Source organism: Primulina eburnea, chromosome 18 (genome assembly GCF_022965805.1).
Source record: "Primulina eburnea isolate SZY01 chromosome 18, ASM2296580v1, whole genome shotgun sequence".
NCBI classification, from domain to species: Eukaryota; Viridiplantae; Streptophyta; class Magnoliopsida; order Lamiales; family Gesneriaceae; genus Primulina; species Primulina eburnea.
The window spans coordinates 29574989-29602870 of record NC_133118.1 but is presented as its reverse complement, the minus strand read 5'-3'; the positions used below and the strand labels follow the sequence as shown (position 1 = coordinate 29602870).

Below are 27882 nucleotides of genomic sequence, written 5' to 3'. Positions count from 1 at the left end.
ATTTTGTATAAATGAAACTTTTTGCCAAGATTCATCTCTTTCTCATAAGAAAATAAAACACCCACTAGTATGCCTTTAGCTTTTTCTCGAGGATATCTTTTTGTAATTGTATACTTTGGCATATTCTATACCCTCAAAATTCAAATATACTTTTAAATTGAAACAACTGAAAAACAATATAATATATATCCATTTGACTTGTTTTTTAATAAGTCAAGAAGAAATGTAAATATTTAAATGCATACCCCCAATAAAAATCAAATTTTGTAAAGCTTTTTAGGTATGAGAAAAAACCCAAAACTCTCGTCTCATTCCCGTTTCGAAAAAATCCCGACATGAATTTTCAGGATTTTTCTTGTCCCGATCATTGTCGAGAGAGAGATCGAGAAATTAATATCATTCCGATAAGATTCTCGACCTGAATATTTAAATTTTTTAATTTTCTTTCAAAAATTTCATAATCTTATTAACACATTGAGTTGAAATATTGTAATTTTAAAATAAAATAATATTGGGCAGGTCATGAGACGGTCTCACAAATCTTTATTTGTGAGACGATAAAAAGTAACATTCTTAGCATAAAAAGTAATATTTTTCATTGATTACCCAAATAAGAGATCCGTATCACAAACTACGTCTCGTGAGACCGTCTCACACAAGTTTTTGTTAATAATATTAGGTCGAAGCCTGTATAAAAATTGGCTAACGTATTTAGATGGTGTTTGTTCATATACCATAATTTCATAGGTTAAATGAAATGATTAAATAATCCATCCAAATTTAAAAAGTTCACTTTAACAAATATTATAATTCAAATAAAATTATACAAAATAAAAAATGAGTTTATCATCATTTTATCTTATTTAACCTAAACTTAGAAAAGCAAAAGGAAGTTACTGTTGTTCACATCCTATATTTATCGGAATATCATCCAAATATGATGATATTATAAACTTTCGGATATATTTTTCATATCTATCGAGATTCCGAATATTTAGGTCCTGATATTATGGGATACAAAATCGAGACAAAAAATTCTCGATTTTTATCCGAACAAAGAATTAGGTCACTAAAGCTTTCCCATTGACTAAGACATCATATTATTTTTGTACTTTTAAAAAAATTATTTAAATATCATCATATGGTGCATGCTTCACTTGACAAGAGAAAAAAAATATTAAGATAATTTAATATACGAGAATTAAAAAAAAAATTAGATAATCGGTTTTAAATTTCAATATTTTATGAGACAGTCTCTTACATGCTGATACACATGGATAACAAAAGAGAATGATATGTCTACACTATATTATTCAAATTAATTGCTTAAATTAATTATTTTTGGTCATTTTATTAATTTTTAAATGAATAAACATATCTATACATTCCTCCACTTGTTGAAATAAAAATATCAAAAAAAAAAAGATTGTTATAAAATAAACTTTATAAATCTCCTAAAAATATTTTTTTTGGCTACCCGTTTATACTCACTTTAGTTTCCTATCAATCATTGATCAGATTGATTTTTTTTTTATTTTTGATACAATTTATGTCAAATAATTATATCTATCTAAACTCACAAGAGTGAAATTCTAATCCAAAACATTTGGATCTCGAGACCTCAAACTTATCACCAGAACAAGAAGACAAAAACTTGTGTGAGACGGTCTCACGAGTCGTATTTTGTGAGACGGATCTTTTATTTTGGTCATCCATGAAAAATATTACTTTTTATGCAAATATTATTACTTTTTATTGTGAATATCGATATGATGGATCCATCTCACAGATAAAGATTCGTGAAACTGTCTCATAGGAGACCTACTCGACCAAGAAATCCTTGACTTAAGGCAGATGTTTTGAATGTTCGTATATGCTTATTTTCGCAATTTTCGGACTCTACCTATCATTTAAAAAGAAGGCAAATAATTAAAATTTGAACTGATATACCAGCATAATTGCATTATATTTGGGTAGATACAGATCGATATTTTTGCTTATAATATGTTTTTATTTATTGGATTTAAAACTCAACTAAATAATTAATAAAAATAAAAGAATGATTGTTATAAAAAAAATTTACAAATAAATTTGACAAATGGAATTAATTCCTCATTTTCCCTTAATTGGCACAAAAATCCATCTCCCACCTTAGCACACTACAGAACCAACCCTCTCCTGCCTAGCCGGTTAGGTGTGTTCGTCTACATTTACGCATACATACTCCATCTATACATACAGCCCCGCGTGTGTGTGTGTGTATATATATACATATATAGATACATATATCCGTCTCTCCTCCGATCGCCTTCTCCAATGTTTCAGAGTAAGTTTCCTTCTCTATGCACTCCACATTTGTACTTACAATCGATCAGCCCATGCGTTTATGTGCGCGGATAATTGCGAATTTATGCATGCTATTGAGTAGATTTGGGAAAATCTGATATGGTTCATAAGAAGCGTAGTATCGCTCCTCGCTCCAAGGCCTCACAGGCACAATCAGTGGTGGCGGCGGTGGATGTCGTAGATATCGCCGCCGCCGAAACTTCTGACAATCCTGCAGCTGTTGAATTTGGTGCTCCTTTACCCGACCATTCCCCAAACCCTGGCACTAGGACACAGGGAAAATCTGATACCGGGGATTTGGAAAGTGATGTCACCACTGGAAACCCTTCTTCTGCATCCTATGTTTCGATAAAGGCTGAATGCGAGCGGTCTCTAACGGCTTTGAGGAGGGGGAACCATACCAAAGCCCTGAGGTTGATGAAGGATTTGTGCTTGAAACACGAGAATTCTCCATTTTCTGCATTGATTCACCGTGTTCAGGGGACTGTGTGTCTGAAAGTGGCCTCGATTATTAATGACCCAAATGCTAAACAGCGCCACTTGAAAAATGCGATTGAGAGTGCTAGGAGGTCCGTGAGTTTGTCCCCTAATTCTATTGAGTTTGCACATTTCTATGCGAATATGTTGTATGAGGCAGCAAATGATGGGAAGGAGTACGAAGAGGTGGTGGTGGAGTGTGAGAAGGCCTTGAGTATAGAGAACCCCGTGGACCCTGCGAAAGAGAGTTTGCAGGAGGAGAATCAACAGAAAATTCCTACTGCTGAGGCTCGAGTTGCTCATGTTCAAGCTGAACTCCGATCTTTGATTCAGAAGTCAAACATTGCATCTATCTCGACTTGGATGAAGAATCTTGGCCATGGAGAGGAAAAGTTTCGGTTGATTCCGATCAGGAGGGCTACTGAGGATCCAATGGAGCTGAGATTGGTTCAGGCTAGGAGGCCAAACGAAATCAAGAAGGCGACCAAGACTCCTGAAGAACGAAGGAAAGAGATAGAGGTTAGGGTGGCTGCTGCTAGGCTTCTACAGCAGAAGTCCAATTCTACTAATTCGGGGAATGATGGGGACAGAAGTAATAACAGTTGCAAGGGGCTGGATTCTTCTCCAGGGTCGGGCCAGAGAGTAGGAGAAAGAAGGAAAAGTGGCAACGTGAGGAAGAACGCGTCTTCAGCAGAGAGAAGAGATTGGGTCCAATCGTATTGGACTTCGATGAGTTCGGATAAGAAGAAAGACATTCTCAGAATTAAAATTTCGGATTTAAAGGCACATTTCAGTTCGCTAAAAGATGGTTCACCAAGTGAACTGCTCAATAAAGCCCTATCCTTTGGGGAACTAAATAAAGCGTGGAAGTTTTGGATGTGCTGTCGCTGTGATGAGAAATTTCCCGATGCTGGTTCCTTCATGCAGCATGTTGTGCAGGAGCATATGGGTAGTTTATTACCCAAAATGCAGTCAACCATACCCCAAGGTGTGGAAAACGATTGGGCCGAAATGCTTCTTAACTGTTCTTGGAGACCTTTGGAGTTAAATGCAGCAGTTAGGATGCTTAAAAAACGTTTGAAATCTGAGACAACTGATTCTCCTGACGAGCCATTCCCTAGACATGGCCATGATGATGCGAAAGAATGCTTTGTGGATACTTATTGCAATGAATTTGAACGGGATTCATCACCTGGAAAGAAGAAATTGGGTGATAATATCAATTTCAGTACTCAGGATAGCAGAGACTTTGAAGATGTTGAGTGGATGGACTGTGATGGAGATCAACATGGTAAGGAAAGTTTACTTCATGAAAATTGGCCTTTGTCTGATGACCCTGAGCGTGCAAAGCTTCTAGATAGAATCCATACTGTTTTCAAGGCACTCATCAAGAACAAATGTCTTGCATCTAGTCACCTTAACAAGATCATGCACTTTGCTGTGGAGGAGCTTCAGAGTCTTGCGTGTGGGTCACAGCTTCTTAATTCCAACGTGGACCAAACGCCTGATTGCATATGTTTTTTGGGTGCTCCAGAACTTAAAAAAATTCTGACATTTTTGCAGGAAATATTTCATTCTTGTGGTCTAGGTAGATATTCTGATAAAAGTAATGCCATAGATGATTCAAACACCAAACTGTGGGGAAATGACATTACGGAGAAGATATGTTTTAACCAAGATGCATCATTTTTGGTGCTTGATGAGCATTTTCTTCCATGCAATCTCAAACGCTTATCTTGTGATGATGCTGCTAACGATGATTCCAGTTCAACGGCTTCCTCGCATGTCAGCTATGATGATGGTGTTGTACTCGATTCAGAAGCGTTGTTATCCTGGATATTTACGGGCCCTTCAAGTACTGATCAATTGACATCCTGGTCTCATGCAAGAGAAGAAAAGGCTCAGCAAGGCTCGGAAATACTCCAGTCGCTTGAGAAGGAATCTTATCACCTGCAAGGCTTGTGCGATAGAAAACGCGAACATATAAGTTATGAGGAGGCACTACAGGCAGTGGAAGATCTATGCTTGGAAGAGGGAAAGAAAAGAGAGCACGTGATTGATTTTGTCCATAGAAGTTATGACTCTGTCCTTAAGAAAAGGCGAGAAGAGCTCATCGAAAATGACAACGAAATCACCATAATCAGCAATAGATTTGAGTTGGACGTCATAACAAATATTCTGAAGGATGCAGAATCTCTGAATATTAACCAATTTGGCTTTGAGGAGACTTCTAGTGGCGTAACATCTCATCTTTGTGACCTAGAATCTGGTGAAGAAAATGATTGGAGAACAAAAGACTACCTGCATCAGGTGGACTCTTGCATAGAAGTTGCAATACAACGACAGAAAGAGCAAGTTTCTATTGAGGTTTGGTACATTAGCCGCATTTTTATTATTTGTTATCAGTCATGTATCTGCATTTCTGGTTTATCTCACATTTTTATGATGCAGATAAGCAAATTAGATGCAAGAATTATGCGAATAGTTACGGGGATGCAGCAGTTGGAGGTTAAGCTCGAGTCTACTTCCACACAAGATTTCCAATCAGTCTTAATCCCTCTAGTAAAGTCATTTATGCGGGTAAGTATCTCACAGCTTTTCGTAAAATTTACATGAACTCTACTCGTGCCTTCTTATACGAGTTAGATGTTTATTATTCATCTTTTTGCAGTCTCGCTTGGAAGATCTGGCAGAGAAAGACGCCACAGAGAAATCTGATGCTGCCAGAGAGGCATTTCTAGCTGAACTTGCACTGGATTCAAAGAAGGGCATTGGTGTTCGAGTTGATGTTTTAAAAAATGTGAATGACAGGACGAAGGATAAGAAAAAGAGCAAGGAGAGCCGGAAGAACAAGGATACAAAGGTTTGAACTGAATGACTAAACCTCCTATTTATTGAACTCTAGGATACTGGCAGCTGTTTAATTGTTATTGATTCTGGTTAATGTTTCTTCAGGCTACTAATCCTGATGAACCACATGATCAGATTGCTGAAGAGATGTATACTTCTCCTTCTCCGGCAAAACATTAAGAGCACTATTTTCTTTTATTTCTTGAAGTTTCGTTTTTTCATTGCTATCTTACTTAAGATTGCTTCTCAGTGCATATCACGAGGAGGGTCCGGGCTCCGAAATTGATGTTCATGAAATTGATGTTCATGAGATTGATGATGCCTTCCGACTACAGGAAGAGTACAGGCGCATAATTGAACTTGAAGCCGAGGAAAGAAAGCTTGAAGAAACTTTGGAGTATCAAAGGCGAATAGAAAATGAGGCAAAACAGAAGCATCTCGCGGAGCAAAATAAATTTTTTTCGAAAATATCTAAAAAGGCCGAAACAATTTCAATTTCCTACACTTACACAAAGAACAATAATGATGAGAAAGATTCCACTGAGCAATTGACAACTATTAGGAAGGTAAGGGTTCATTTCTCTTGGTTCCCAGTTTGAAGGTCCAAAACTGGTTGGATTTGTTTCGAGTTAAAAATGGTGTTGATTATAAATTTTTTGTTAATCTGGCTCTCTAGGAGCCTTTGATGCGGGAGGATGGATTTACTAACATTTCTGAAGGTCTATCAAAGAACAAGGCTAATGGGGATATGCTGACAACTGGTTGGTGTTTTGATCTTATTTTCCGAAAGTATATTAGCCCTTTTATTTACGTCACTTTGGCCAAATTTTTATAAACATGCTATTGGATAATCTTTCTTGCAGTCTTAGAAAATGGAGATAATCCACAGGATGGATTATTTTCTGATCGCCGGCCCGGAAGGAGAGGTAGACGGCATAAGGGCCTCGCTAAGTTTAGCGATGCAAAGCATACACCACTGACAACAGAAATAGAAGATAATGATGTTGGTCAATCAGTGCCTGGACAAATTCTTGTTGCTGATGGTGGTAAACAGTTTTAACAAAATGTGGTCTATTGATCTGATTACCTTTCGTTACCGTCGGTGGAAATTCTATATTTTTATTCTTACTACAATTCGTTCTTGTCTTTTTTTTTGTGTGTGTGTTCGTTCTTACAATCTGTTAGCAATTGAGTATTTACTAGTCTAAAAAGCTAATGTGTAACTGTGTTATGGAGTCCCCGTGTTTTTTATCTACAGACTACAGCGGGTAAAGATGAACAACAGCTGATATCTACCTTTTTGGTGCTTTTGCGCTGTTTATTTGAAAATTTTCTTGCCTATCATGTTAAGTGTGGTGTACTATTTTCTTCCACTGGATTATCTTGCCATTCCTTGCGACCTTCCTCTACGAGGAAACAAACTGTTGGATGGTGATGAAATAAATTTTAAAAGATGAACATTTCTTGTTATAGTTGCAGTGTCTTGACAGCCTGCGATAGATGATAAGTGATTTGCCACAAATTTGTGGTGACAATGCCTTCATTTATTTTTGCTGGACGTGTTGCCTTCGTGGAGGAGGAATCGGCATAAGACAGTTATTATTGGTCTCAAGTTTTATGCATTCTGTCTATTTCAACCGAGTCATTAGGAGCATTTTTTCAAATATGAAAGAATGCCACTCTCAATTACAACAATTTAAGATATTTACATCGTTACAATTAAATATGTGGTTGCTGAATTCTGTTTAGCATGTGCTAATAAAATGATGTTGTAAATGTATTTTGCTCTAAAAATGCATCCAATAACATATTTCCATCATTATTTTATCACTCTTTCTCTGGAAGGCTACATTTTAGATGGATTGTGCAGCTACTGTTCTTATTTGCTCATAACTTAGGTATAAGTTGATGCAAACCACTAGTGATTTATTCAAGTTGAGGACGCTTCACACCCTCTTCCTGCATTGATTAGCTCTACTAATACTAATCTATTTGTTATTATCTGTAATCTTTTTAGTACATTTGTGCTCTTAATTTATGCCTTTTGTGGCTTAATAAACTGAATCATTTATTATTATGGTTGAAATTTAGATAGCCCTCGTTCTGTAGAAAATGGGGCAAAAACATTGAGACAGCTTCAGGCAGAGGATGACGATGAAAGGTTTCAAGCTGACCTTGAAAAAGCTGTACTCCAGAGCCTCGGTAGGTGTCCTTTTTTCTTTGTTTTCCTTTTTTATTTATGATTCTAAATCTACTCAGGAGTTTCCAAGAATTTTCTTTTTGATTATATTTAACATACTTTTGACTTTTATTGGGTTCTTTTAGAAATATTGAGGATACTCTTCTTGCCATGTTGTGATCATATTTTTTATGCCAAGAGGAATTATATCTAATGAAACTTTATTTTAATTCCCACATATTTCCTTGGCCTTTTTCTTGCTCCAAATTCTTATCTTTCTGCATTATGTTGTTGCATGTGTCCCTTCATCATCAGTACCATTGTTGTTGTACAACATTTATTCTTAATATACTGGTAGACGGGTGCGTGGGCTTTGTTTGAAATTAAATTCCCATTTAGAACAAAATGATTTTGAATTGTGATTGATTACGTAGGACCAAGTCAATTTCGGGCCTCTTCTTCTTTTCGTTGAATATAATTTTAATTCTGTTGTAGTCATTATCCACCTCAAAACGATGTATCTTGGTCAATTGAATGATTGAGGAAAACTATAAATTTTGGGTTGTCTGCTAGTGAATATTTGTTACTATTACCAACCCAAAATTTCTTACTTTACTGAAACCACTAATTTGTTTTCTTGATCAGTGATGTTAGGCAGACGAGAGTGCATATTTTTGCAACTTGTTTATATACTTACATGTCCAATATCATCTGCCAGACACATTCCATGCACATAAAAAACCTCCGTCGATGTCAAGTTCACCAATGCCACAAAAGGAGCTGCTAGAAATCAGTGACAGTGAAGTTAGGGTGGATGGTGCTAGTGGAACAGATTCATATGGAACAGGGTTAACAAATGATGTTGGCGAATATAATTGCTTTCTCAATGTCATTATACAGGTTGGTATTTGAACTATGCTATTTAGTTCTTCACTAAATATGTACACTTTCCATTTGTTTGTAGTCTTCAAGGTGACATCTTTCTTGAATCTGATGTGTTGATCCTGTCTCTTTTTTTGTCAATGAGTCCTTGTGGCATCTAAGACGATTCCGAGATGAGTTTTTGCGGAGGTCATCTTCAGAACATGTTCACATTGGTGACCCTTGTGTTATATGTGCCTTATATGTAATCTTCATTGCTTTGAGCGTGGGATCTACTGATAACAGAAGGGAAGCTGTTGCTCCTACCTCTTTAAGAGTTGCCTTGAGCAAGTTGTACCCGGAGAGCAATTTCTACCAGGAGGTGAAGCCACCTGTTGTTACTAATTACTATGAGATTTTTCATTTCTGATTTTAGGGCTTTATATTTTCAATACATTTTCATGAAACACGAGCTCAGAAAAGCTCAGAAAGTTGTTCAAATATTTAAGTTTGTCAATGCTGCAGGGTCAGATGAATGACGCTTCTGAAGTGCTGGGTGTGATATTTAACTGTCTTCATCGATCATTCACTCCTGTACCTTGTGCGTCTGATACGGAATCGGAAGATAGCAACTGCACAGGTTCTTGGGACTGTAGCAATGTCTCTTGCATTGCTCATTCAATATTTGGAATGGACATATTTGAGAGAATGAACTGTTACAGCTGTGGCTTGGAGTCCCGATATCTGAAGTACACATCTTTCTTTCATAATATCAATGCGAGTGCTCTCAGAACAATGAAGGCATGTCTCTTTAGACCTAAGTATTGTGATAATGCTTATGCTTATGGTGCTTGTGGTATGGTGAAATTAGCTTTAAAATAATATGTGCGATTTGAAAAGCATTGATTCGTACCATAGTTATTTGGGGCGCAACGTGCACTAAAATTCTAAGGTGCCTTGGGCTTGAGGCGCAAGGCAAGGCGCACGCTTTATCGAATAAAGTGCATTTGATACAAATTTTAAAATTAACATATCTAAAGTAATTTATATTATTCAAATTAAATATTTTTCACAAAGATAACAAACAATATAATCAAAAATCTATTAACAGATTGCATAAATCATAACAAAAAACAAATCCAATCATCTAAAATTCATCAGTAAGTCATAAGGTCATCATAATATATCAAGAAAAAAATTTCAAAAATCTAAATCATCGAATTCATCTTCATCCTCCTCAACTGTATCATCATCATCTCCAGAAGCTAAAGCTCCAGAGATTGGAATGGTTGGCAGCAGAGAGGGAGATGCAGATTGCAGACGCAGAGGCAGAGACGCACACATGCAGAAAGAATTTGAGGCAGAGACGCGCAGAGCTGCAGACGCAGGAAGAATTTGAGCGAGACCGCAAGGGATATGAAACGTATGCATGCATATTGCAGGGCTTTTTTAAACATTAAATAGGGACGAGCTTTGTTATTGGGCTTTAAAATTTGTGGGCTTGAATTATTTTATATTATATATGTACGCCACAAGCGCAAATGCTCGCGCCTTTCAGCAGCACCGCGCCTGGGCATTAGACGCTCCCCTGTTTAATGTGTTGCTCCTGGAATATTGCACCTGGGTTATTACCCATGCGCAACTGGTGCGTTTGGGCGCAGCCAGGCGCTCGCATTTTATAACTATGATTCATGCAATTTCGTGGATTAGATTGTTAATGTTTTACCCTGCAGGTTATGTGCCCAGAGAGCTCCTTTGATGAGCTTTTGAACCTTGTTGAGATGAATCACCAGTTAGCTTGTGATCCAGATGCTGGTGGTTGTGGAATTCTTAATTATATTCACCATATTCTCTCTACTCCACCACATGTTTTTACCATAGGTAATTCGCAATTTCATGCAGTAACCCTTCTGTTAGTTTGTTTATTTGTATTTTTGTATTATACTCTGTACATGCCAAAGAGTGGGCATTGCTGCTTGTAATTTTAAATGCAATTCTTATTTTTTGTCTTTAGTCCTAGGTTGGCAGAATACTTGTGAGAGTGTTGAAGATATAACAGCAACATTGGCTGCCTTATCTACTGAGACTGACATCAGTGTTTTGTACCGAGGTCTTGATCCACAGAGTAGACATTCCTTGGTATCGATGGTATGCTGCTCTGAATTATTTGGAATCCCAATTTATTTATGGCATGGTCATCTGTATATTTTGTGAGAAAGTGATAATCATGTTATTTGTTGCACATGATGATGCTATTAGTTCTTTTGCAGCCTACGATAGTCTTCTGTAGAGATCATGAAACGATTTTTTTTCTTTGTCCCCTATTTTGTTTAATACAGTGGTGGATGTGTTGGGAAGGCTGATTGATAAGGCCAAGGCCATGGTCTTACTTAGAGGGATGGAGGTGGGTAGAGATAAAGTAGAGATAACTCATATTTAGTTTGTGCACTTTTCTTTGTCAAGAAGGATAATTATGTCAGATTTTTGGAAGTTGTGAGGGTTAAAAATCAATTGGGAAAAGAATGTTTTGTTGGGTCTCCATTGTGAAGAAGAAGTAGAGGAGTTAGCTCAGCAAATTGGGTGTGGTAGAGAGAAATAGCCAATTAAGTATTTGGGGATGCCTTTAGGAGGAAACCCATTAAAAGTCTCGTTTTAGGAACCGATAATCTGTCAAAGAAGTTGGCAAGTTGGAAGAAAACATTTCTGTCTAGAGGGTTGGGGGTCGACGTTGATTGCAGCACTTCTGAATGCTTTGTCGATGTATTTCATGTCTCTTTTTAGGGTATCAAAGGGCATAACGGAGGCGATGGAAAAGATTATGAGAGATTTTTTTTGGGATGGAGCTTATGGTGAATCACATGGTCATCTGGTTGCCTGAGAACATGTGTGCAAACCCAAAAATTGAGGGGGGTTGGGTATTGGAAATATTTATTTGAGGAATAGGGCCATGTTGGGGAAATGGTGGTGGAGGTTGTACGCTGAAGACGAGACATGAAAAAAATTATAGTGAGTACATACGGGTTACAAGATATGGATGAGATGCAAGTGTAACAAGAAACGTGACATTCATATGCCCATGGAATTTATAGATCTTACCCGACTTTTCATCAATTGGTGAGGACATTGGTTATAAGAGGTACCAAGGTCAGGTTTTTGGGAGGATATGTTGTTGGGCGATTATTTCTTTCGGGATTTTTATCCGTCTTTATTTTAGCTTTCTTCGGTTCATAATATGCCTATATCTCATTTTGCTTTATTTGATAATTCGTCCTCTTCCCATCATGGGACTTGCATTTTCGTAGGGTTTTGAGGGATGAGGAGTTGAGTGAGTTATTAGGAGATTTAGGATCAGGTTGATTGAAGGGGTAGATGATGTCTGAGTGTGGGGTGGGGATCCGTCAAGTCTCTTTTCGATCAAATCTTTATTTGAATCTTTATTTTCGAGCGGTAGTTTTATGCCCATTTTATAATGTTATTTGGAAATCTCCAGTTCCAACAAAAATTTAAGTATTCTCGTGGACATCAGTTCTAGGTAAGTTGCCTACCTCGGAAATTATGCAAAAGAGATGAGCCTCGTGTGATTTGTGCCCAAATTGTAATGTGTTGTGTCATAATGACAGGGAGACGCAGAATCATATGTTGATTCATTGTACATTCCTGAGTGGGTTGTGGGTGAGAGCTTTAGAAGAACTGTGATTGATTTGGGTGGTGCCGAAATCAACGCAAGATTTATTCGATACAGATTTTGGACAGTTTCTTGGCAAGAGAGTCAAAAGTTTTTGGAAAGTGATATGCGCGGATAGAGAAAAATAGAAGAATTTTTGACAACTTTGAAAATACGAGAAAGAGTGTTGGGAAAAGATTAAGATCAAAATATCTACTTAGATTGGATCTCATGCGGACTTTCAGAACGTCTCAGTCTCAGATTTATTGAGAGATTAAGCTCTTGTGTATTATTGATAAGGCTAGGGTCTTGTCTAGTATTTTGTCGTGGGTGGATTATTAGTCCGATTATTGTAATTAAAAGCTATTAAGATTTAACAAAATATCGTTTCTTAAAAAAAAATGATGTTACTTCATATTACTCTGTGTATTGGCTCATAAAAATATTGTTTGTATGCATTTTTTAATTGGCTGTTAACCGAAATCTTACTTTATTTAGTCTAAAATCAATGGTTGTACTCAATCCAAGCCATGTTTTTCACTTGTTGAACCAGCTGTTCTTTTTAGCATTTCCTACAATTCGTGTTCTTCAGTTGATTTTTAATTGATGTGAATGCATGGTTTCAGTTTTTTCAACATATATCTTTCCCCACAAAAACAAAGATCTTGATTTCTTATCGAAAAAGTTTGAGTGTTTGACTTCCAGCGAGGACGTCAATTTACCTAGTTTGTTTGTGTTGCTTTGGGTCTCCTTTTTAAAGGTTTACTAATTCTGGGACTTTCAGGTTTGTTACTATGGGCAACACTATCACTGTTTTGCCTACAGCCGTGATCAAGAACAGTGGGTCATGTATGATGACAAAACCGTGAAGGTAAAATTTCCTAATCTGTTGAATCTCCTGCTATAAAGAACACATATTTTTGAATGCGTTCTTCGTCTATGTTTTGTAACTAGGTTGTCGGTGGCTGGAATGATGTTCTTACAATGTGTGAAAAAGGCCACCTCCAACCCCAAGTCCTCTTGTTTGAAGATGTAAACTAATTGACATTCTGAAGATACGAGGTTAGCTACTGTTCGATGTTGGATCTAATGATGTATTCAATCTCATCTTGAACGGGCTTTTGAGCTAACCGATACAAAGCCCAGAACTGTATTATAGAACAGTGGAGGCTTCCATTATACAGCGAAGTGAAGAAATTCAAAAATTATTCAGTGAAAACAGGAAAATCTGTGTTCATTATGATGCTCAATGATAATCATCCGATTCTTGTTGAAGTGGAGAGCAAGGGTCAAGAACAACGGACCTACTTGGAATGGTAAAATGAACTCTATCCGGTGGGCAATTCTCGACGGTGACCTTTGCCATCTTTCTACAAACATCACGATTCTGGACGCAATTCTTGTACTTAGCTCCACATATCCAACTATTTACCGATACAAAGTTGTGAATAGACAAGACTTTGGCCTATTGGAATCTGTTTCCTGCTCACCTGAGTACAATGATTCCCTTCTCATATTTTGAGAATTTTGTTGGCACAGGCCATTGTCAAGAATTTCTGCTTGTCGTCATAAAGACACTATTTTTGGCAGAATTAGAGACTTTTTGCAAGAGCTTCTAGTTTTTTTAAGCGATTTTTTTAGAGATTATAAAGAAGTGGTTGAGAAAAAATAGACAGTGTTTGGAGATAAATTTTCAAAGTTAATATAAGCTAAAGTTGAATGTTGAGACGAAAAATGTTTAAAAAGATTAATTTTTAGTAAGATGACATTTTTTTTTTAACTTATATAACATTTATTTTTTAAATTATCTAAGTGATATGCACACAATTTATATAATTATTATAACATATTGAATATTTTGTATCAAAATTAATTTATCTCAATGGTTGTAGTCAATCCAAGACATGTTTTTTTGGCTGGCAATTTTGATGTCTCTTCTCTAGGTTGTGGGGAGCTTCTTTTTTGAGAGGGTGTATGATTGTTGCAAAATCGTGTTTCGCCAGAAAACGACATCTTGATTGAGGGAGAAGAGAATAATGAATCATCTAGGCAAATTAATAAAAAAAAGTCTTATTATCTAATACGATACTCCATTTATATCTTGTATATTATGTTGGTAAATGATATGTATGTGTAAAGTTATTATTTCAAAAGTATTTTAACTACACCTCATTTGTTTTTGTACATAAAATAGGAAGAGAACGTTAAAAAAAAAATGGAGTCTAGAGGAGATAAATGGAAATAATAATTGATTATTGTTTTATTGAAAAATTGCATGTGAAAATAGAAAGCTAAGTTTTAAGGCAAAAATTTATGTGAGACGGTCTCACGGGTCGTATTTGTGAGACGGGTCTCTTATTTGGATTATCCATGAAAAAGTATCACTTTTTATGCTAAGAGTATTACTTTTTATTGTGAATATGGGTAGGGTTGACCCGTCTCACAGATTAAGATCCGTGAGACGGTCTCACATGAGAATCACTCAAGTTTTAAATCATGAGAAATTCTTTGAAACATCATATTGCACCACAGAATGTCAGGCGTTGTTTTATTGAAAAATTGCATGTGAAAATAGAAAGCTAAGTTTTAAATCATGAGAAATTCTTTGAAACATCATATTGCACCACAGAATGTCAGGCGTTAAAAACTATCTGAAAGGGCTGTTGAGCATAAACATACATGAAATTAATATATTGTGTGTATCAGAAGTTAGTGTTGTGCTCCGGTGTTATCAATACGAGCGCACAACATGCAGCAGAAATTAATTATTAACACACAAGTATAACTTGAATAAATAGAGACCAGCTTTAAATTATACACAAGTAGTGCAACGCCTCATTACAAAAATTCACTAGGAAAATATGTAATTTGTTTACACAACAATACTATCGAAAATAACAAAACCAAATTCCTTGACACTCCAAGTAATTAAAATACATCAAAATAAACAAAACTAAGACTAGATGCATAAATCGAAGTTGCTTAAAACAAATAAAAGAACACTCTTCGATCAACACTCTGCGTCAGTATTGTTCTTCAAGTGTTTTCAATACCAAGCAGCAACACATCATAAACGTGAATCAATCACTCAAATTCTTCAACATGAAAATTATCTTCAACTCTGAACGTCGGGTATGTTCAGAGAAAGCTCCGGCAGCTGCGAAAAAATCATCTCCAAGTCTTCTCGTTCTTCTCTCAATATTCCATATATATAGATCTTCATATATTTATTCAATTATCTTTCTATAAGAACAAAATCTTACATACATGTAGAGTTTAGAGAGAGATGAATAAACTCTTTAAAAGATTTTGTGATTAAAAGAGCTACAATATTTTGTTCTTGAAATGTTAAAAAATGAACCGAGTACTGAGAAATTAAATCGAATTTAGTTCTAAAACCAAGCGGAAAAACTCGAAATAATCCCTCTAGAAAACCGATTAAATATTTTGAAAAATATTTAAAAAGTATTCAACTTGAAAAAAAAAGAATTGTTTAGTTGTTTTATCAACACTTTGTATGCAATATATTGATATTTGAAAAACACATAAAATACTTCCACTATGTCTGCCAAAAATAGTTGCAAAAATAAGCAAATGCGATAAATAAATATGCATGAATTTGTTTATGAATGTTCGGAGATTAATAATTCATACGTCACATTGTCTTCCTCTTGGAAGGATTCACTATAAGATTTTAATTTATCCAACTCTTTGTACAAACCATTTAGACTTAGGACTTATTCATTATCTAATCGAAACTTATGGCACACTCTCGATTGTAGGCCGCAACATCACAATTTACATAACGTTTAATATCTTTTCTGCCAAGACTACAAATACAATTTTTTTTGTCTTTTTATGAAGAATATCACTCAATTAAACTTTAAATCTCATCTTAGGAGTGATAGTCTATGTTAAGAAATTAATCCATTACGGTGTCTCTAAAATATATCCTCAAGGGAAAAGCTCTCACTAAACTAATATGTCTATTTAGACTCCTTTATTGGACTTGCTCATTTTAACTAATTTCTTCATGGTTGTCCATGCTTTAAATCCTCTTCAAAAACTTGTTTTTTTTTTCAAGATGTTGTATATATAGTCTCCAAGAGTGATATATACGTTTGACACAAGATTATGACAGTTGGAAAAATTCTGTACTATTTCACATTGCAACAGTCATATATGACTTTCTGGAAGGTTGCTCGTGCGTTCCAATTTCAAGAGCAAAACAATTGAATGAATGAACCAGTCGGATGAACAGAACAATTGAATGAGCAAAACGGCTGAGTGAAACGTGGTCTGGTCCAGTGAATACAACTCTTGATTCGTTCATTTTTAGGCAAAGTGATAAACATGAAAGTTGTAGCCCCTTTTCTTACCTTTCCACATAATAAGAATCACTCAATTTCGAGTTTATATGAGAGATATATGCTTGAAATATTTGGTTGTGTACATTCTTGAACTCTTTCTGTGACCTATACATAATCAACAATTTTATCGTGAATTATCAACTTCTTAAGCTTCGATTCAGACTTCAACATTTGAAGATGATTTGTAGATCATTTTATTATCTTTTCCAACGCATATTGTATCATTCCATTACAATAATTTACTGAGAGATATCAACAAAATACCAAAGCTGGTCTATCGAGCCATCCAGAACGAGGATGTTTGGCTGGTCAGATCTTGTGACCGCCATTTCGTCTCGATAACATTCAATTTCACTCGACCTACCCCAAATATGATTTCTAGATAATTGAGTTGGATTACCAATCGTTTTGGCCTCTGGTCATTTGGAATATTGGTTTATGACATATCATCAAAATACACGACCTCACTAGATTTTCAGTTTGATTTCATTTAAATTCCAGCTTTTCAAATCTCTCAACTTGACATCCTACAACTATACATTTGAGTAAAAATGTTAGAAATACGACAACAAATTTTGCTATCATCAAAATCAAAATTGATAGCTTTTCGCAACCCAACAAAAACCATTATAAATTCCATCAATTTAAAATTTTAAAAAAATACTAAACTTGCACCAAGTGATGAATGGTCAAGAAGTTTAGACTCTCCCTCTTTTCTCGCAAGAAACCTTGAAGAGGTTGCCGAGGTAACAACACTTGTCCCCAATGGTCACACTTTCAAAGAAACCATCTCCAACATTTTCGCACCTCTATTTATCCTATATTTTACTTGTTCAAACTCTCCCCTATAAAAATTTCTACAATGGATCAAATTTTTTTAATCTCCACTAATTGTAACCAATGGATTTGATTTTACATTAAAATTGAAGATGATAAATGGATCGAGTCTATTGATCCATTCCACAATAGAATTCCCATTTCTCTCTTTTAAACACATAAATCTCTATACTTACCAATTTCTTTTTTCCCTTTCTAAATCTATTTTCTTGTTCTTCACAAACATAGATTCAATCACATTAAACTACAAGGAAAAAAAGAATCCCATTTATGCACACATTCATTCTTGAATTCATAGATTCTTGAATGCCACCTCTACAGAAATGACAGTAAAGAGTGGCTCCGGCCAGGCATGCGCCGCGTGCAAGTACCAAAGACGAAGGTGCACCTCCGAATGCGTCCTCGCCCCGTTTTTCCCCGCCGATCAGCCCAAGATATTCCAAAACGTGCACCGGTTGTTCGGGGTGAAGAACATCGTCAACACGTTGAGACAGCTCGACCCGGATCAGAAAGCCATCGCCATGAAGTCCATGAAATTCCAGGCCACCATGCGCGATAAGTACCCCGTTTACGGGTGCTTGGTGGAGATACAACAGCTTTCATATCAGATTCAGCTAGCCGAGGAGGAACTTCAGGCAGTTCTGCAGCAACTGGCCTATTATCGACAGAATCATCAGCAAGAGATGTCACCAACAAACGACTACCTGTCGCAGTTGCAGTTAGGGGTCTCGCCGCCTGCCGAAAATTCCGCAATGCTGGTTTTACGGCAGGAGAATATCCCGGCCGACTACGGTCCTGTGAGTGCATCACTGCCTGTCGCATCGTATTCGAACGCCGATTATTTAGATTGCAGGGACAATAATGGTTTGTGGATTCAGCAGCAATTTGGTAATGTTGAAAATGAGAATGCAGATCAATGGTCATGCAACCACAGTTGAATGAATGAAGTATGATTCTATGTACCCTAATAACACACACAAACACACACACACACACTCCATGCATAATTAAATTAAATTATAAGTTACAGTAAATGGTTAATAGAAACAAATTTTTTAAAAAGAAAATGTAAAATTAATTTGGTTCATCAAGTTTTTTTTTTACTCAAATTCTTAGAACAACTAAGAAAATTCAATTCAATAATGCTAGAAGTTGATCAAATGGTTGAGAATCGACAGAAGAATTGTGGAGCCAAGAATGAACATGTAATCAAAATGGCAGTGTATTTTCCTCGACGAGCTTCGATTTATATGTTAGCGATCCATTAATTGTTTTTCCTTCGATACATGATTATTGGAAAATTACGTACAATGTTGAATTTGATGTGTATCTTCTAAAAGGCTAAAAAACAATCTTTCTTTCTTCTGTAAATTTACCAAATAAATTATATGGTTAGTGTAAAATTTTATGTAAAAACTAAAGACAAAAACTTGTATGAGACGGTCTCACGGGTCGTATTTTGTGAGACGGATATCTTATTTGGGTCATCCATGGAAAAATATTATTTTTTATGCTAAGAGTATTACTTTGTATTTTTGAATATCGGTAGGGTTGACCTGTCTCACAGATAAAGATTCGTGAGACCGTCTTACAAAAACCTACTCAAAACTAAATATAATAAAAAAAATTAAAAATAATTGTTTTTCCCAAATACCACAATTGATTTCAATTTAATTTCCAAGATTTCGCTTTGAATCCACATAAAAACATAATAAATGAAGAATTATATTATAGAAGATGGAAAAAACTTGTGTGAGACGGTCTCACGGATCATATTTTGTGAGACATATATTTTATTTGGGTCATCTATGAAAAAATATTACTTTTTATGCTAAGAGAATTAATTTTTATTGTGAATATCGGTAGGGTTGATCCGTCTCATAGATAAAGATTCGTGAGATCGTCTCACAAAAGACCTACTCATAAAAGAAACATCAAGAAGTTATAAGATGAATAGTCCAAATTGACAAGTAAAAAAATTCCAATATTAACATTCAAGAAAATCAAAGTGGAAAATTATAAAATGGAATGTACACAACCTAATTAACATCAACTATATCCTAATCCAATATCCTATATACAATATCTGATGTAACCCCGATGAAATAATAGGCGATGCGGTGGAGAAACTATGGCCTTGTAGGGTGGTAGTCTTTATTTTTACGAGAAGTATCCAACGAGTCAATTATTGGCTGGAATTTTATCCACTCTTATGTAAAACAATATTTATTTTAATAGTATTTTATGATTTCGTCCAATTATGACATTTACTTTATCTGTATATCTACATAAGCTGCGTAAATAAAGTCTTTGAATATATTATATATAAGTATCATGATGTCAACGAGACTAGTGGATTGTGTAATTTATTAGGAAGTGTGTACGTTGTATATTATAAATATATTTTTAGTCAATTCAACCGCTTAAAACAAAGATAAATGTTGTTCGAGCTTTAGACTAGTTTCTGTGATATAAACGCCACGTTTCAAGAAGTCTTTGGCCATAGTAAGATGCGATTTAGGGAAAGATATGATTATCATAATAAACAATGTAACCAAATTAATTTAGGTAAAATCAATCATTCTCATTATATAAAAACTGCATCACTGAAATTAAAACACTTAGTTATTAAGTTATAAATTTTAAAATTGATTATATATGAAAATTAATAATGAATATATAACCAAATAGGAGGCGCCCAGTGAATGTGATACTACCCCATCAACTGAAAAAAATAAATAAATTATGCGTATGATTTGCAAGAAGCATCAATAATATTTAATAGAACTGTAAAATTATTTGGTATTAACCACTCGTCTTTTTTAGATTAAAATCAGTAAAAAAAATATCTAAAATGTTGTACTAATATATGATACTTCAATATTAATTCTTTCAGATTTGATACTAATATATGATATTTGAGAACACATAAAAATGTAGTAATTATTGATATTAATATAATTGTTTCAATTTTACTCAAAATTTAATCTTTTGTACCAGATATAAAACACATAATATTCAAATATCATATATTATTTCATATTTTGCAATGTTTTGTACCGAATTTAATTCGAAAAATACATATGAGTCCGAAAAATATAGAAACATTTTTCGTGTGGATCGGAGTCTGAATAAAAGTTTTTAGTTTGACATAGATTTAACACAAAAAGGATTCAAAAGCAAGTCTCTCAAATAGTGGTGAAGTACTAAAAGTATACTTCTTAGGTAGTTGAGAATCAAGAATTCATTTTTTTATAAAAATAATATATATTATGACAATCATTCAATTTTCACAACGGTTAACCGTTAATTGAGGAGGCAATTCCTACTTTACAAATCGACTTGTGAAATGTGTTTACCACAAATATCTCAAAAACCAACCGAATTTTGGCAACCTCTGAATCTAACAACCTGTTTGCCACTCTTCCTCGTACAGGCACAGGTGCCACAAAGAGGAAAACTAACGAAGAGACACAAAAAGGAAACAGATCATGATCTGGGATTCACCTGTTCTTGCCATGATCATGATCTTTTCCATTAGTCGTCCATTCGGTTCCGAAACTTCTGATTGATTCCTTCCATAGCAAGAACCATTCTGATCAATCGTGTCTGTGATAATCTGAGTCACATTCTTGGATTCTGAGGTTTTCTTGGTTCATAGGAAGCGTCGAAATGCCGGTGGGATCGTTCAAATGTTTCGTGGAGCAGAAGCTCGGGAAATTCCCGCATTTCTTGATATATGCGATTCTCGAATGGGTGATGATAATATTGCTTTTCGTCGACGGCTTTCTTGCCTTTGTTTCGAATGAATTCGCCAAGTACTTCGAGCTGAGAATCCCATGCTTACTCTGCACAAGAATAGATCATCTTCTCGCACACAGGAACTCCAACTTTTACTACAACGATTCCATCTGTGAGCTTCACAAGAAAGAAATCTCGTCTCTTGCGTATTGCCATGTCCACAAGAAGCTATCCGATTTGCGTACCATGTGTGAGGGATGCCTTCTGTCTTTCGCCACGGAGAAAGATTCCGACTGTGATAAGTACAAGTCCCTTGTTGGGATTCTGCACAAGGATATCGATTGCTTTGTGGAGGATAACCAGAAGTTGCTGATGAATTTGGGAAATGGCGATGATGGTAAAGAAATATCAGATGAAAAGAGTGGTGCACACTTGTGTTCTTGTTGTGGTGAGGCTCTGAAACCGAGATCTTCCTCGAAATATGGGCGGAGTTTGTCTATGAATGCTCCGGCCCCGTCCCCTCGAGCACCCTTGCTGGCGAGGAGAAACGAGGAGGGGCGTAGCATATTGTTACCACACGTTAAGTACACTGAGCTGAAGTTTATGTCAGATGCTGAGCAGGAGATCTCTGAGTATGAAGATGCTCCAAATGGAGAGAATCAAGGTGAAACATTTTTCTTACATTTTCTTTAACTTGTCTATGTCTGTAATAGGATCTTCAAGTGTTTGATGCTTAATTGTTTTCTTGTGTTCTATAATAGGAAGAGATGATGTAAAGTCGGCCTCGGTGCCATTGCTACCAGATTCAGAGGAAATAACCGAAGATTCTTGCAGAACCCCTAGTTTTGCCAGAGGGACCAGATTTTTTGGTATCCCGTTGTCAGATTCAGCTCAAGCTAGTCCTAGATGGGGCTACAAGGTTGGTCGAAAACTACCAAACATCGATTGTGTTCCTGAACCCAGTGATGCAAATTCATTCAATGAACTAGATGGAGACATCTTGAACCGGTTGAAAAGACAGGTTCGTTTAGACCGCAAATCCTTGATAGCTCTATACATGGAGTTGGATGAAGAAAGAAGTGCTTCTGCAGTTGCAGCCAATAATGCCATGGCCATGATAACTCGTCTGCAAGCCGAGAAAGCAGCTGTGCAAATGGAGGCCTTGCAATATCAGAGAATGATGGAAGAACAGGCGGAATACGATCAAGAAGCTCTGCAAGTGATGAAAGACATGCTTTTGAAGAGGGAGGAAGATATAAAGGCTTTGGAGTCAGAACTGGACACGTACAGAGAAAAGCATGGCTTTATCAAGAAAGTAGGAAGTGATATATGTGAAATTGATGCTGATGAAGATTATCAAGATATGAAGTCTCAGTCCTTGTCATCTTATGGTGAGAGATCAGATTGTGGGAGCTCGAATGGAGCGGATAGAAATGAAAATGAACGTCCCAATAATTCGATGGAGGATGGGGGAGGGAGTCCAAACGAATCGTCTTTGGATTTCGAGGGCGAGAGATCTTATCTTCTTGGATTATTGACAGAGCTTAAGAGAAATATCAACTCACCTTCAGATGAATTATGCAATTCCTCTGAGCGTGGCGTCGCAATCAGTAATGAAGATGGATGCAAAGGTATCGAATGTCTAGTTTGGGTTATCATAATCTAGTAATATATGATGATAACATTAATCATTATTGGATCTTGTATGACATAAATAGGAGTCATAAAAAACTTGCATGAGTTAACAACAATTCAGTGGAAACTGTGTTGTAGGAAAAACCATATTGTAGATATGAATAAAAGAAAACGACGATATAATACTCTTCGAGTTTGTACATATAATTGGTGATCTCAGAACTAACGAATGATTCGTCAGGTGTAGCATAGAAAAAATAAAGATGCGCATCCTTTCTTCAGTCCTTTTACTGTTATTGCTCCTGAATTTTTCCCATTCTCTTTTTCTGAACTTAGATATTTATCCTTTTATGTGTGATATAGGAAAAGAGCAAAAGGGTAGCCTTAAAAGAGAGGTATCTCTAATGAGGGAGAGATTGAGGACCATTGAAGCAGACAGTGGATTTTTAAAGCATGCGGCCATGACGCTGCAACGAGGAGGCGAAGGAACTAAACTCTTGACTGAAATAGCTCAACATCTCCGACAGATTAGGGACTCAACCAAATCTTTAACAGAGGATTCAGAAGCTTGAAACTTATCCTTCAGGTGAGATTTCAAAGTACTTTCTCTACTTGCCACACCCCAACTCGAGTGCCTACAGATAGAACAACTAAAACAATTATTTTCATGTTGCTAAGGCCTGTAGTTCTAGGGGCATGACTCGCGTTTACTCGGAATTTTACTTTGTTTCCCTTGCTGAGGGTGACTTGAAAACCTTTAATAAATAATAAACTAGTTAAAAGAGTGCAAGACCAGGAAAGTTTTTCTTGAAATTCAGTGAAATCTGACCTGTTCCCCCCTACTTCTTTTGCTTGCAGTGTTCTTTTTTGTTCTCTTCTCCATTCTTTTCTCCACAAGTTAGGATATAGAAACCTGTACATGTATTAAGCATTGGGATCACATATCACGCCGACGAGCCCGTCGAACGCAAAAGCCCTGAGGCCTGGCTTCTCTTCTTTATGAGCTCCTGGTTCTCTTATATCTTGATTGCATGTGGGAAAGTTCTTGAAAGGCAGTTTTTTTAATCATTAACAATGTACAAGAACTTACACAATCAGCAACACTAGAGATTACTACAGATCTTTCATGCACTTGGAGAGTAAATTCATGCTTTTTCTGGTTTGTTTTAGGACAATTTGTGCAACTGGATTAATAAGAATGTAAACTATTCGAGCTTTTCTTTTCACATTCACGACTAAAATTTATGGAGCAATTCGTTAAAAATTCGACTTTATTTTGATTAAACTTGTACATAATATTGATACAATAATCTAGCTATTAAGTGGAAACTATAGAAAATAATTTTTAAAAGATAATATGTATATGATGTTTTGTAGCAGAGCAATTTTCTCCTACGTTTAGACTTTTAACATGATAATTTATCAAACCAAACCATCATTTATTTTTATTTTATTTTTAAAAAAATTAGGTGTGGTGGAGAGAATAAAATCAAAAAAAGGATCATTATGTGTAAATTATTACATCCACTTTGGTGAAATTATTTGTGAGACGGTCTTACGAATTTTTATTTGTGAGATAAGTCAATCCTACCGATATTCACAATAAAAAGTAATACTCTTAGCATAAAAAGTAATACTTTTTCATGGATGACTCAAATAAGAGATCCGTCTCACAAAATACGACCCGTGAGATTTTCTCACACAATTTTTTGTCTATTAATAAATACCACTTTAAATATTAAGACAAATTCAAATTTTCAGAAATTTAAGACAAGAAGAGGCCAAACCATGTTTTAAAGATTACAACTTACAAGTCTTTGTTAACATATAATTAAAATAATTTGTTAAACAACTAATCCCAATCCACTTCCCCACTCTTGTCAGTACTCAAAAGCCAAAAAATCTCTTACTATATAAAATAATATTATCTCAAAATTTAATTTAGTTTAATATCTTCCAATAAAAACCATTTAACCCACAATCCAACAGGCAATAATCCTTCAAATAAGCTACTTTAATGGCTTCTTTAATTGGAAAATATTCACCATTGAATGGCATATTGTTAACACTTTTGCTGCTCACACCATTTCCTTCTCACTCAGCGGATCCTGATCTTTTACAAGATTTCTGCGTCGCGGATTTATCAGGCAGCATAGCACTGAATGGTTTTCCCTGTAAACCGGCATCAAACGTTACGTCCGAAGATTTTTTCTTCGACGGGTTTGTCGAAGAAGGTGACACGAACAACACCTTCGGGAGCCGTCCCACTCAGGGTAATGTTTTGGCATTTCCAGGCTTGAATACCATGGGAATTTCTATGAACCGGGTGGATTTCGCTCCTGGAGGGTTGAATCCTCCTCATTCACACCCTCGAGCAACGGAATCAGGTGTGGTGATCCAGGGAAAGCTTCTCGTGGGGTTTGTAACAACTGGAAATGTTTTCCACTCGAAGATCTTGGGCCCTGGACAGATGTTTGTGATTCCCAGGGGACTGGTGCATTTCCAGATTAATGTTGGAGACCAAAAGGCCCTGATTATCACTGCTTTCAACAGCCAGTTGCCTGGCGCGGTTATCGTTCCGTTGAATCTGTTTGCTTCGACGCCGGCTGTTCCTGATTACGTTTTGAGCAAAGCTTTCCAGGTTGGAAGTGATATTATCGATGAGATCAAGTCCAAGTTTGCTGCTTAGATTATTTTTTCTTCCGTTTTCTTTACTTTTTAAAACAAAAAATTTGAGTTTCTGTACCCATTGTTTTAGCCAAAATAATCTCCCCCCCCTTTGTTTTTGTTTCTTTTTTCTATGTATCATGTTTGTAATTTGATGAATTCGAACAAGAAAAGAGTGATGATTATGAGTTCGATTTCTCGTATCAACATTTTTTTGGACGAGCCTGTCGTAGGAGATTGGTGTGGTTTACTTACCGTGATTTATAGGCTAATACATTAGTTAGATGAGTAATTCAATACATACAGAAGGATACTGGTGTTTATATTGTCCCATGACAGTAACACTGTTTTGTTTAGACGCATGTTGTTCTTAATTAATTAATGGATTAGGTTTGATGAGGTCCATTACCCTTACATATTAAAAAAAGTCAACTAGAAAATCCTAATTTTTTTTATTCATTGTAATAAATTTTTCAATTTTTTAAATTATAATCAAAGATAGAAAATGACACAAAATTAATCCTGGCAAGAATCTTGAAATCGATCTGCTATTGATACTGTCTTTTAATCTTTCTTCCAAGTTATTTTTTGTCAACTTTTATGTACCAAATATCAACTCTTTACCTACTTAATTAATTTGTCCTTACCGTATCATCGATCGATTTTTTTGAGTAGGTTTTTTTTTTTTTTTTTTTTTTTTTTATGTGTTGTTTCATAGGTATGTATTAACGAAACATGTCGATCATATCCATATTTATCGTACCTGGAACGATAACCTGGAAAGCTTTGCTCAAAACATCATTCAAAATTTTTTGACTTGTTATTAGTAACACAAATTTTATAATACATTGACATGATTGACTGCATGAATAGCATGCAGAACACACTACACTGCATCAAGAACAGATGAACAAACCTCCGACAGATCGAATTCGAGATACAAACATTAGCGGCACGTCGAAAATTACAAGCATGCTTGATTTTATTAATTCAACATAATCACGAAAACGAAACAAAAGCATATATAACTCACATGATTCAACCCATCACGAACTTGGATTTGATTTGATCCACCACACTTTGGTCCAATCGAAAAGCTTTAGCCAAGACTTGATCAGGAACAGAAGGCTTCGAGCCGAACATATTCCGGGCAACGTATATGGTACCAGGCAGCTGGCTGTTAGCAGAAGAGAAAGCAAGCACAGGCTCCACTCCAACATTCAAATGAAAGTGCACCAGCCCCGTCGGAACCACGTACATCTCACCAACACTTACATTCTTGGCGTAAACAACATTTCCGCTCGTAACTATCCCTAATAACGCCTTCCCTCGGATCAAAACTCCACATTCTGTGGCTCGCGGATGCCAGTGAGGATTCGTAACACCACCCACGGCTATATCAATACGAGTCATGGAGATCCGAGGGTGTTTAGCCCTGGGAAAGCAAAGACGTTAGCCACGTTTAAATAACTTCCCAAGTAATTGCTTGTGTCCCCGACGTTGATCAGTCCGGAGTAGACAAAGTCATCCGAGGTGACGTTCGAGGCCGGTTTGCAGGGAAAGCCGTTGAGAGAAAGGGTACTGCTTAGATCGGCTATGCAGAAGTCCTGCAAGGGATCAGGATCGGCAGAATGGCAAGGTATGGGGAGTAAAAGTAGACGGAGAAGTATCATGAAGAGGGAGATCAATGGAAGGATGATATTAAGCGCCATTTTCGGTCTTGTTGCGGAGATAATCAGTAGCAAATTGAGATCTGATGCAATGCTATTTAAAGAAGAGCATCGTTTAATTAATTAAAGAAAAAAAACATTGTATAGTGTGAGTCTAACGTTAGATTCATTGCAATAACATAATGTAGAATTAAATATCAAATTTATATGTTCGGCGAGGCCGCGTCGTTGCTAGGGAAGCTCATTGTATGCAATCAGATTCGAACGTGACTGAATCATATTAGAATCATTAATGTTAGCGAGAATGTGAGATTTTAACTGTGGTGGGGGTCAAAATTCCATTTGTTTTTTTAACATCTGGGACAATATGGTACCTAAATTCTGGTATTCGGTGGGCAAGCATGTCATGTTCTAGAGTTGGTAAATTGTGAGGCATCTAATCCATATCCATTTATTACAGTTATATATATATATACTAGGTAGGTGCACGTGCGATGCACGTAGAGATATATGTTTCAATAATTGTGCAATAAATATTATAGAGTAAGCAATTCATTGACAAAAGTTTTCAAACTAAGCAATAGA

The 27882-nt window shown here is 36.0% G+C and overlaps 4 protein-coding genes and 1 pseudogene across 9 annotated transcripts; 4 read left to right on the top strand and 1 right to left on the bottom strand.

Annotated features, from left to right (window-relative positions):
• The first annotated feature begins 2144 nt into the window (after positions 1 to 2144).
• Positions 2145 to 13861, top strand: LOC140819329 (uncharacterized). 5 transcript variants are annotated; one of them, XM_073179366.1, is made up of 15 exons: positions 2146 to 5190; positions 5275 to 5403; positions 5495 to 5686; positions 5779 to 5822; positions 5924 to 6239; positions 6350 to 6434; positions 6537 to 6719; positions 7765 to 7875; positions 8571 to 8752; positions 8880 to 9095; positions 9239 to 9514; positions 10447 to 10594; positions 10728 to 10861; positions 13162 to 13248; positions 13332 to 13861. In XM_073179366.1, exons 1-15 carry the CDS (start codon positions 2446 to 2448, stop codon positions 13416 to 13418), a joined length of 4935 nt encoding a protein of 1644 aa, XP_073035467.1. In that variant the 5' UTR covers positions 2146 to 2445; the 3' UTR covers positions 13419 to 13861. The 5 variants fall into 5 exon arrangements, 4 of the variants coding, with proteins under 4 accessions (XP_073035469.1, XP_073035467.1, XP_073035468.1 ...); XM_073179367.1 differs by having other exon boundaries at positions 5912 to 6239; positions 7783 to 7875; XM_073179365.1 differs by having other exon boundaries at positions 5912 to 6239.
• A 3927-nt stretch (positions 13862 to 17788) lies between these two features.
• On the top strand, positions 17789 to 18922 carry LOC140820005 (LOB domain-containing protein 27-like). 2 transcript variants are annotated; one of them, XM_073180301.1, is made up of 2 exons: positions 17789 to 18531; positions 18734 to 18922. In XM_073180301.1, exon 1 carries the CDS (start codon positions 17908 to 17910, stop codon positions 18520 to 18522), a length of 615 nt encoding a protein of 204 aa, XP_073036402.1. In that variant the 5' UTR covers positions 17789 to 17907; the 3' UTR covers positions 18523 to 18531; positions 18734 to 18922. The 2 variants fall into 2 exon arrangements, with proteins under 2 accessions (XP_073036402.1, XP_073036400.1); XM_073180299.1 differs by having other exon boundaries at positions 17789 to 18543.
• Positions 18923 to 20964: 2042 nt separating this feature from the next.
• LOC140820100 (probable myosin-binding protein 6) lies at positions 20965 to 24182 on the top strand. The gene is made up of 4 exons (XM_073180421.1): positions 20965 to 21989; positions 22087 to 22956; positions 23324 to 23546; positions 23819 to 24182. Exons 1-3 carry the CDS (start codon positions 21257 to 21259, stop codon positions 23530 to 23532), a joined length of 1812 nt encoding a protein of 603 aa, XP_073036522.1. The 5' UTR covers positions 20965 to 21256; the 3' UTR covers positions 23533 to 23546; positions 23819 to 24182.
• Positions 24183 to 24884: 702 nt separating this feature from the next.
• LOC140820101 (germin-like protein 5-1) lies at positions 24885 to 25830 on the top strand. Its single transcript, XM_073180422.1, has one exon. It carries the CDS (start codon positions 24978 to 24980, stop codon positions 25647 to 25649), a length of 672 nt encoding a protein of 223 aa, XP_073036523.1. The 5' UTR covers positions 24885 to 24977; the 3' UTR covers positions 25650 to 25830.
• A 595-nt stretch (positions 25831 to 26425) lies between these two features.
• On the bottom strand, positions 26426 to 27423 carry LOC140819842 (germin-like protein subfamily T member 1; annotated as a pseudogene).
• Positions 27424 to 27882: the final 459 nt, after the last annotated feature.

Bases quoted from the DNA above. Each gene is read 5' to 3' on its own strand.
- LOC140820005 (XM_073180301.1), top strand. From the start codon at position 17,908: ATGACAGTAAAGAGTGGCTCCGGCCAGGCATGCGCCGCGTGCAAGTAC.
- LOC140820100 (XM_073180421.1), top strand. From the start codon at position 21,257: ATGCCGGTGGGATCGTTCAAATGTTTCGTGGAGCAGAAGCTCGGGAAA. The intron at 21,990-22,086 runs GTGAAACATTTT...GTTCTATAATAG, and splicing joins TCCAAATGGAGAGAATCAAG to GAAGAGATGATGTAAAGTCG. The intron at 22,957-23,323 runs GTATCGAATGTC...TGTGTGATATAG, and splicing joins TAATGAAGATGGATGCAAAG to GAAAAGAGCAAAAGGGTAGC.
- LOC140820101 (XM_073180422.1), top strand. From the start codon at position 24,978: ATGGCTTCTTTAATTGGAAAATATTCACCATTGAATGGCATATTGTTA.
- LOC140819329 (XM_073179365.1), top strand. From the start codon at position 2,446: ATGGTTCATAAGAAGCGTAGTATCGCTCCTCGCTCCAAGGCCTCACAG. The intron at 5,404-5,494 runs GTAAGTATCTCA...ATCTTTTTGCAG, and splicing joins TAGTAAAGTCATTTATGCGG to TCTCGCTTGGAAGATCTGGC. The intron at 6,435-6,536 runs GTTGGTGTTTTG...TCTTTCTTGCAG, and splicing joins TGGGGATATGCTGACAACTG to TCTTAGAAAATGGAGATAAT.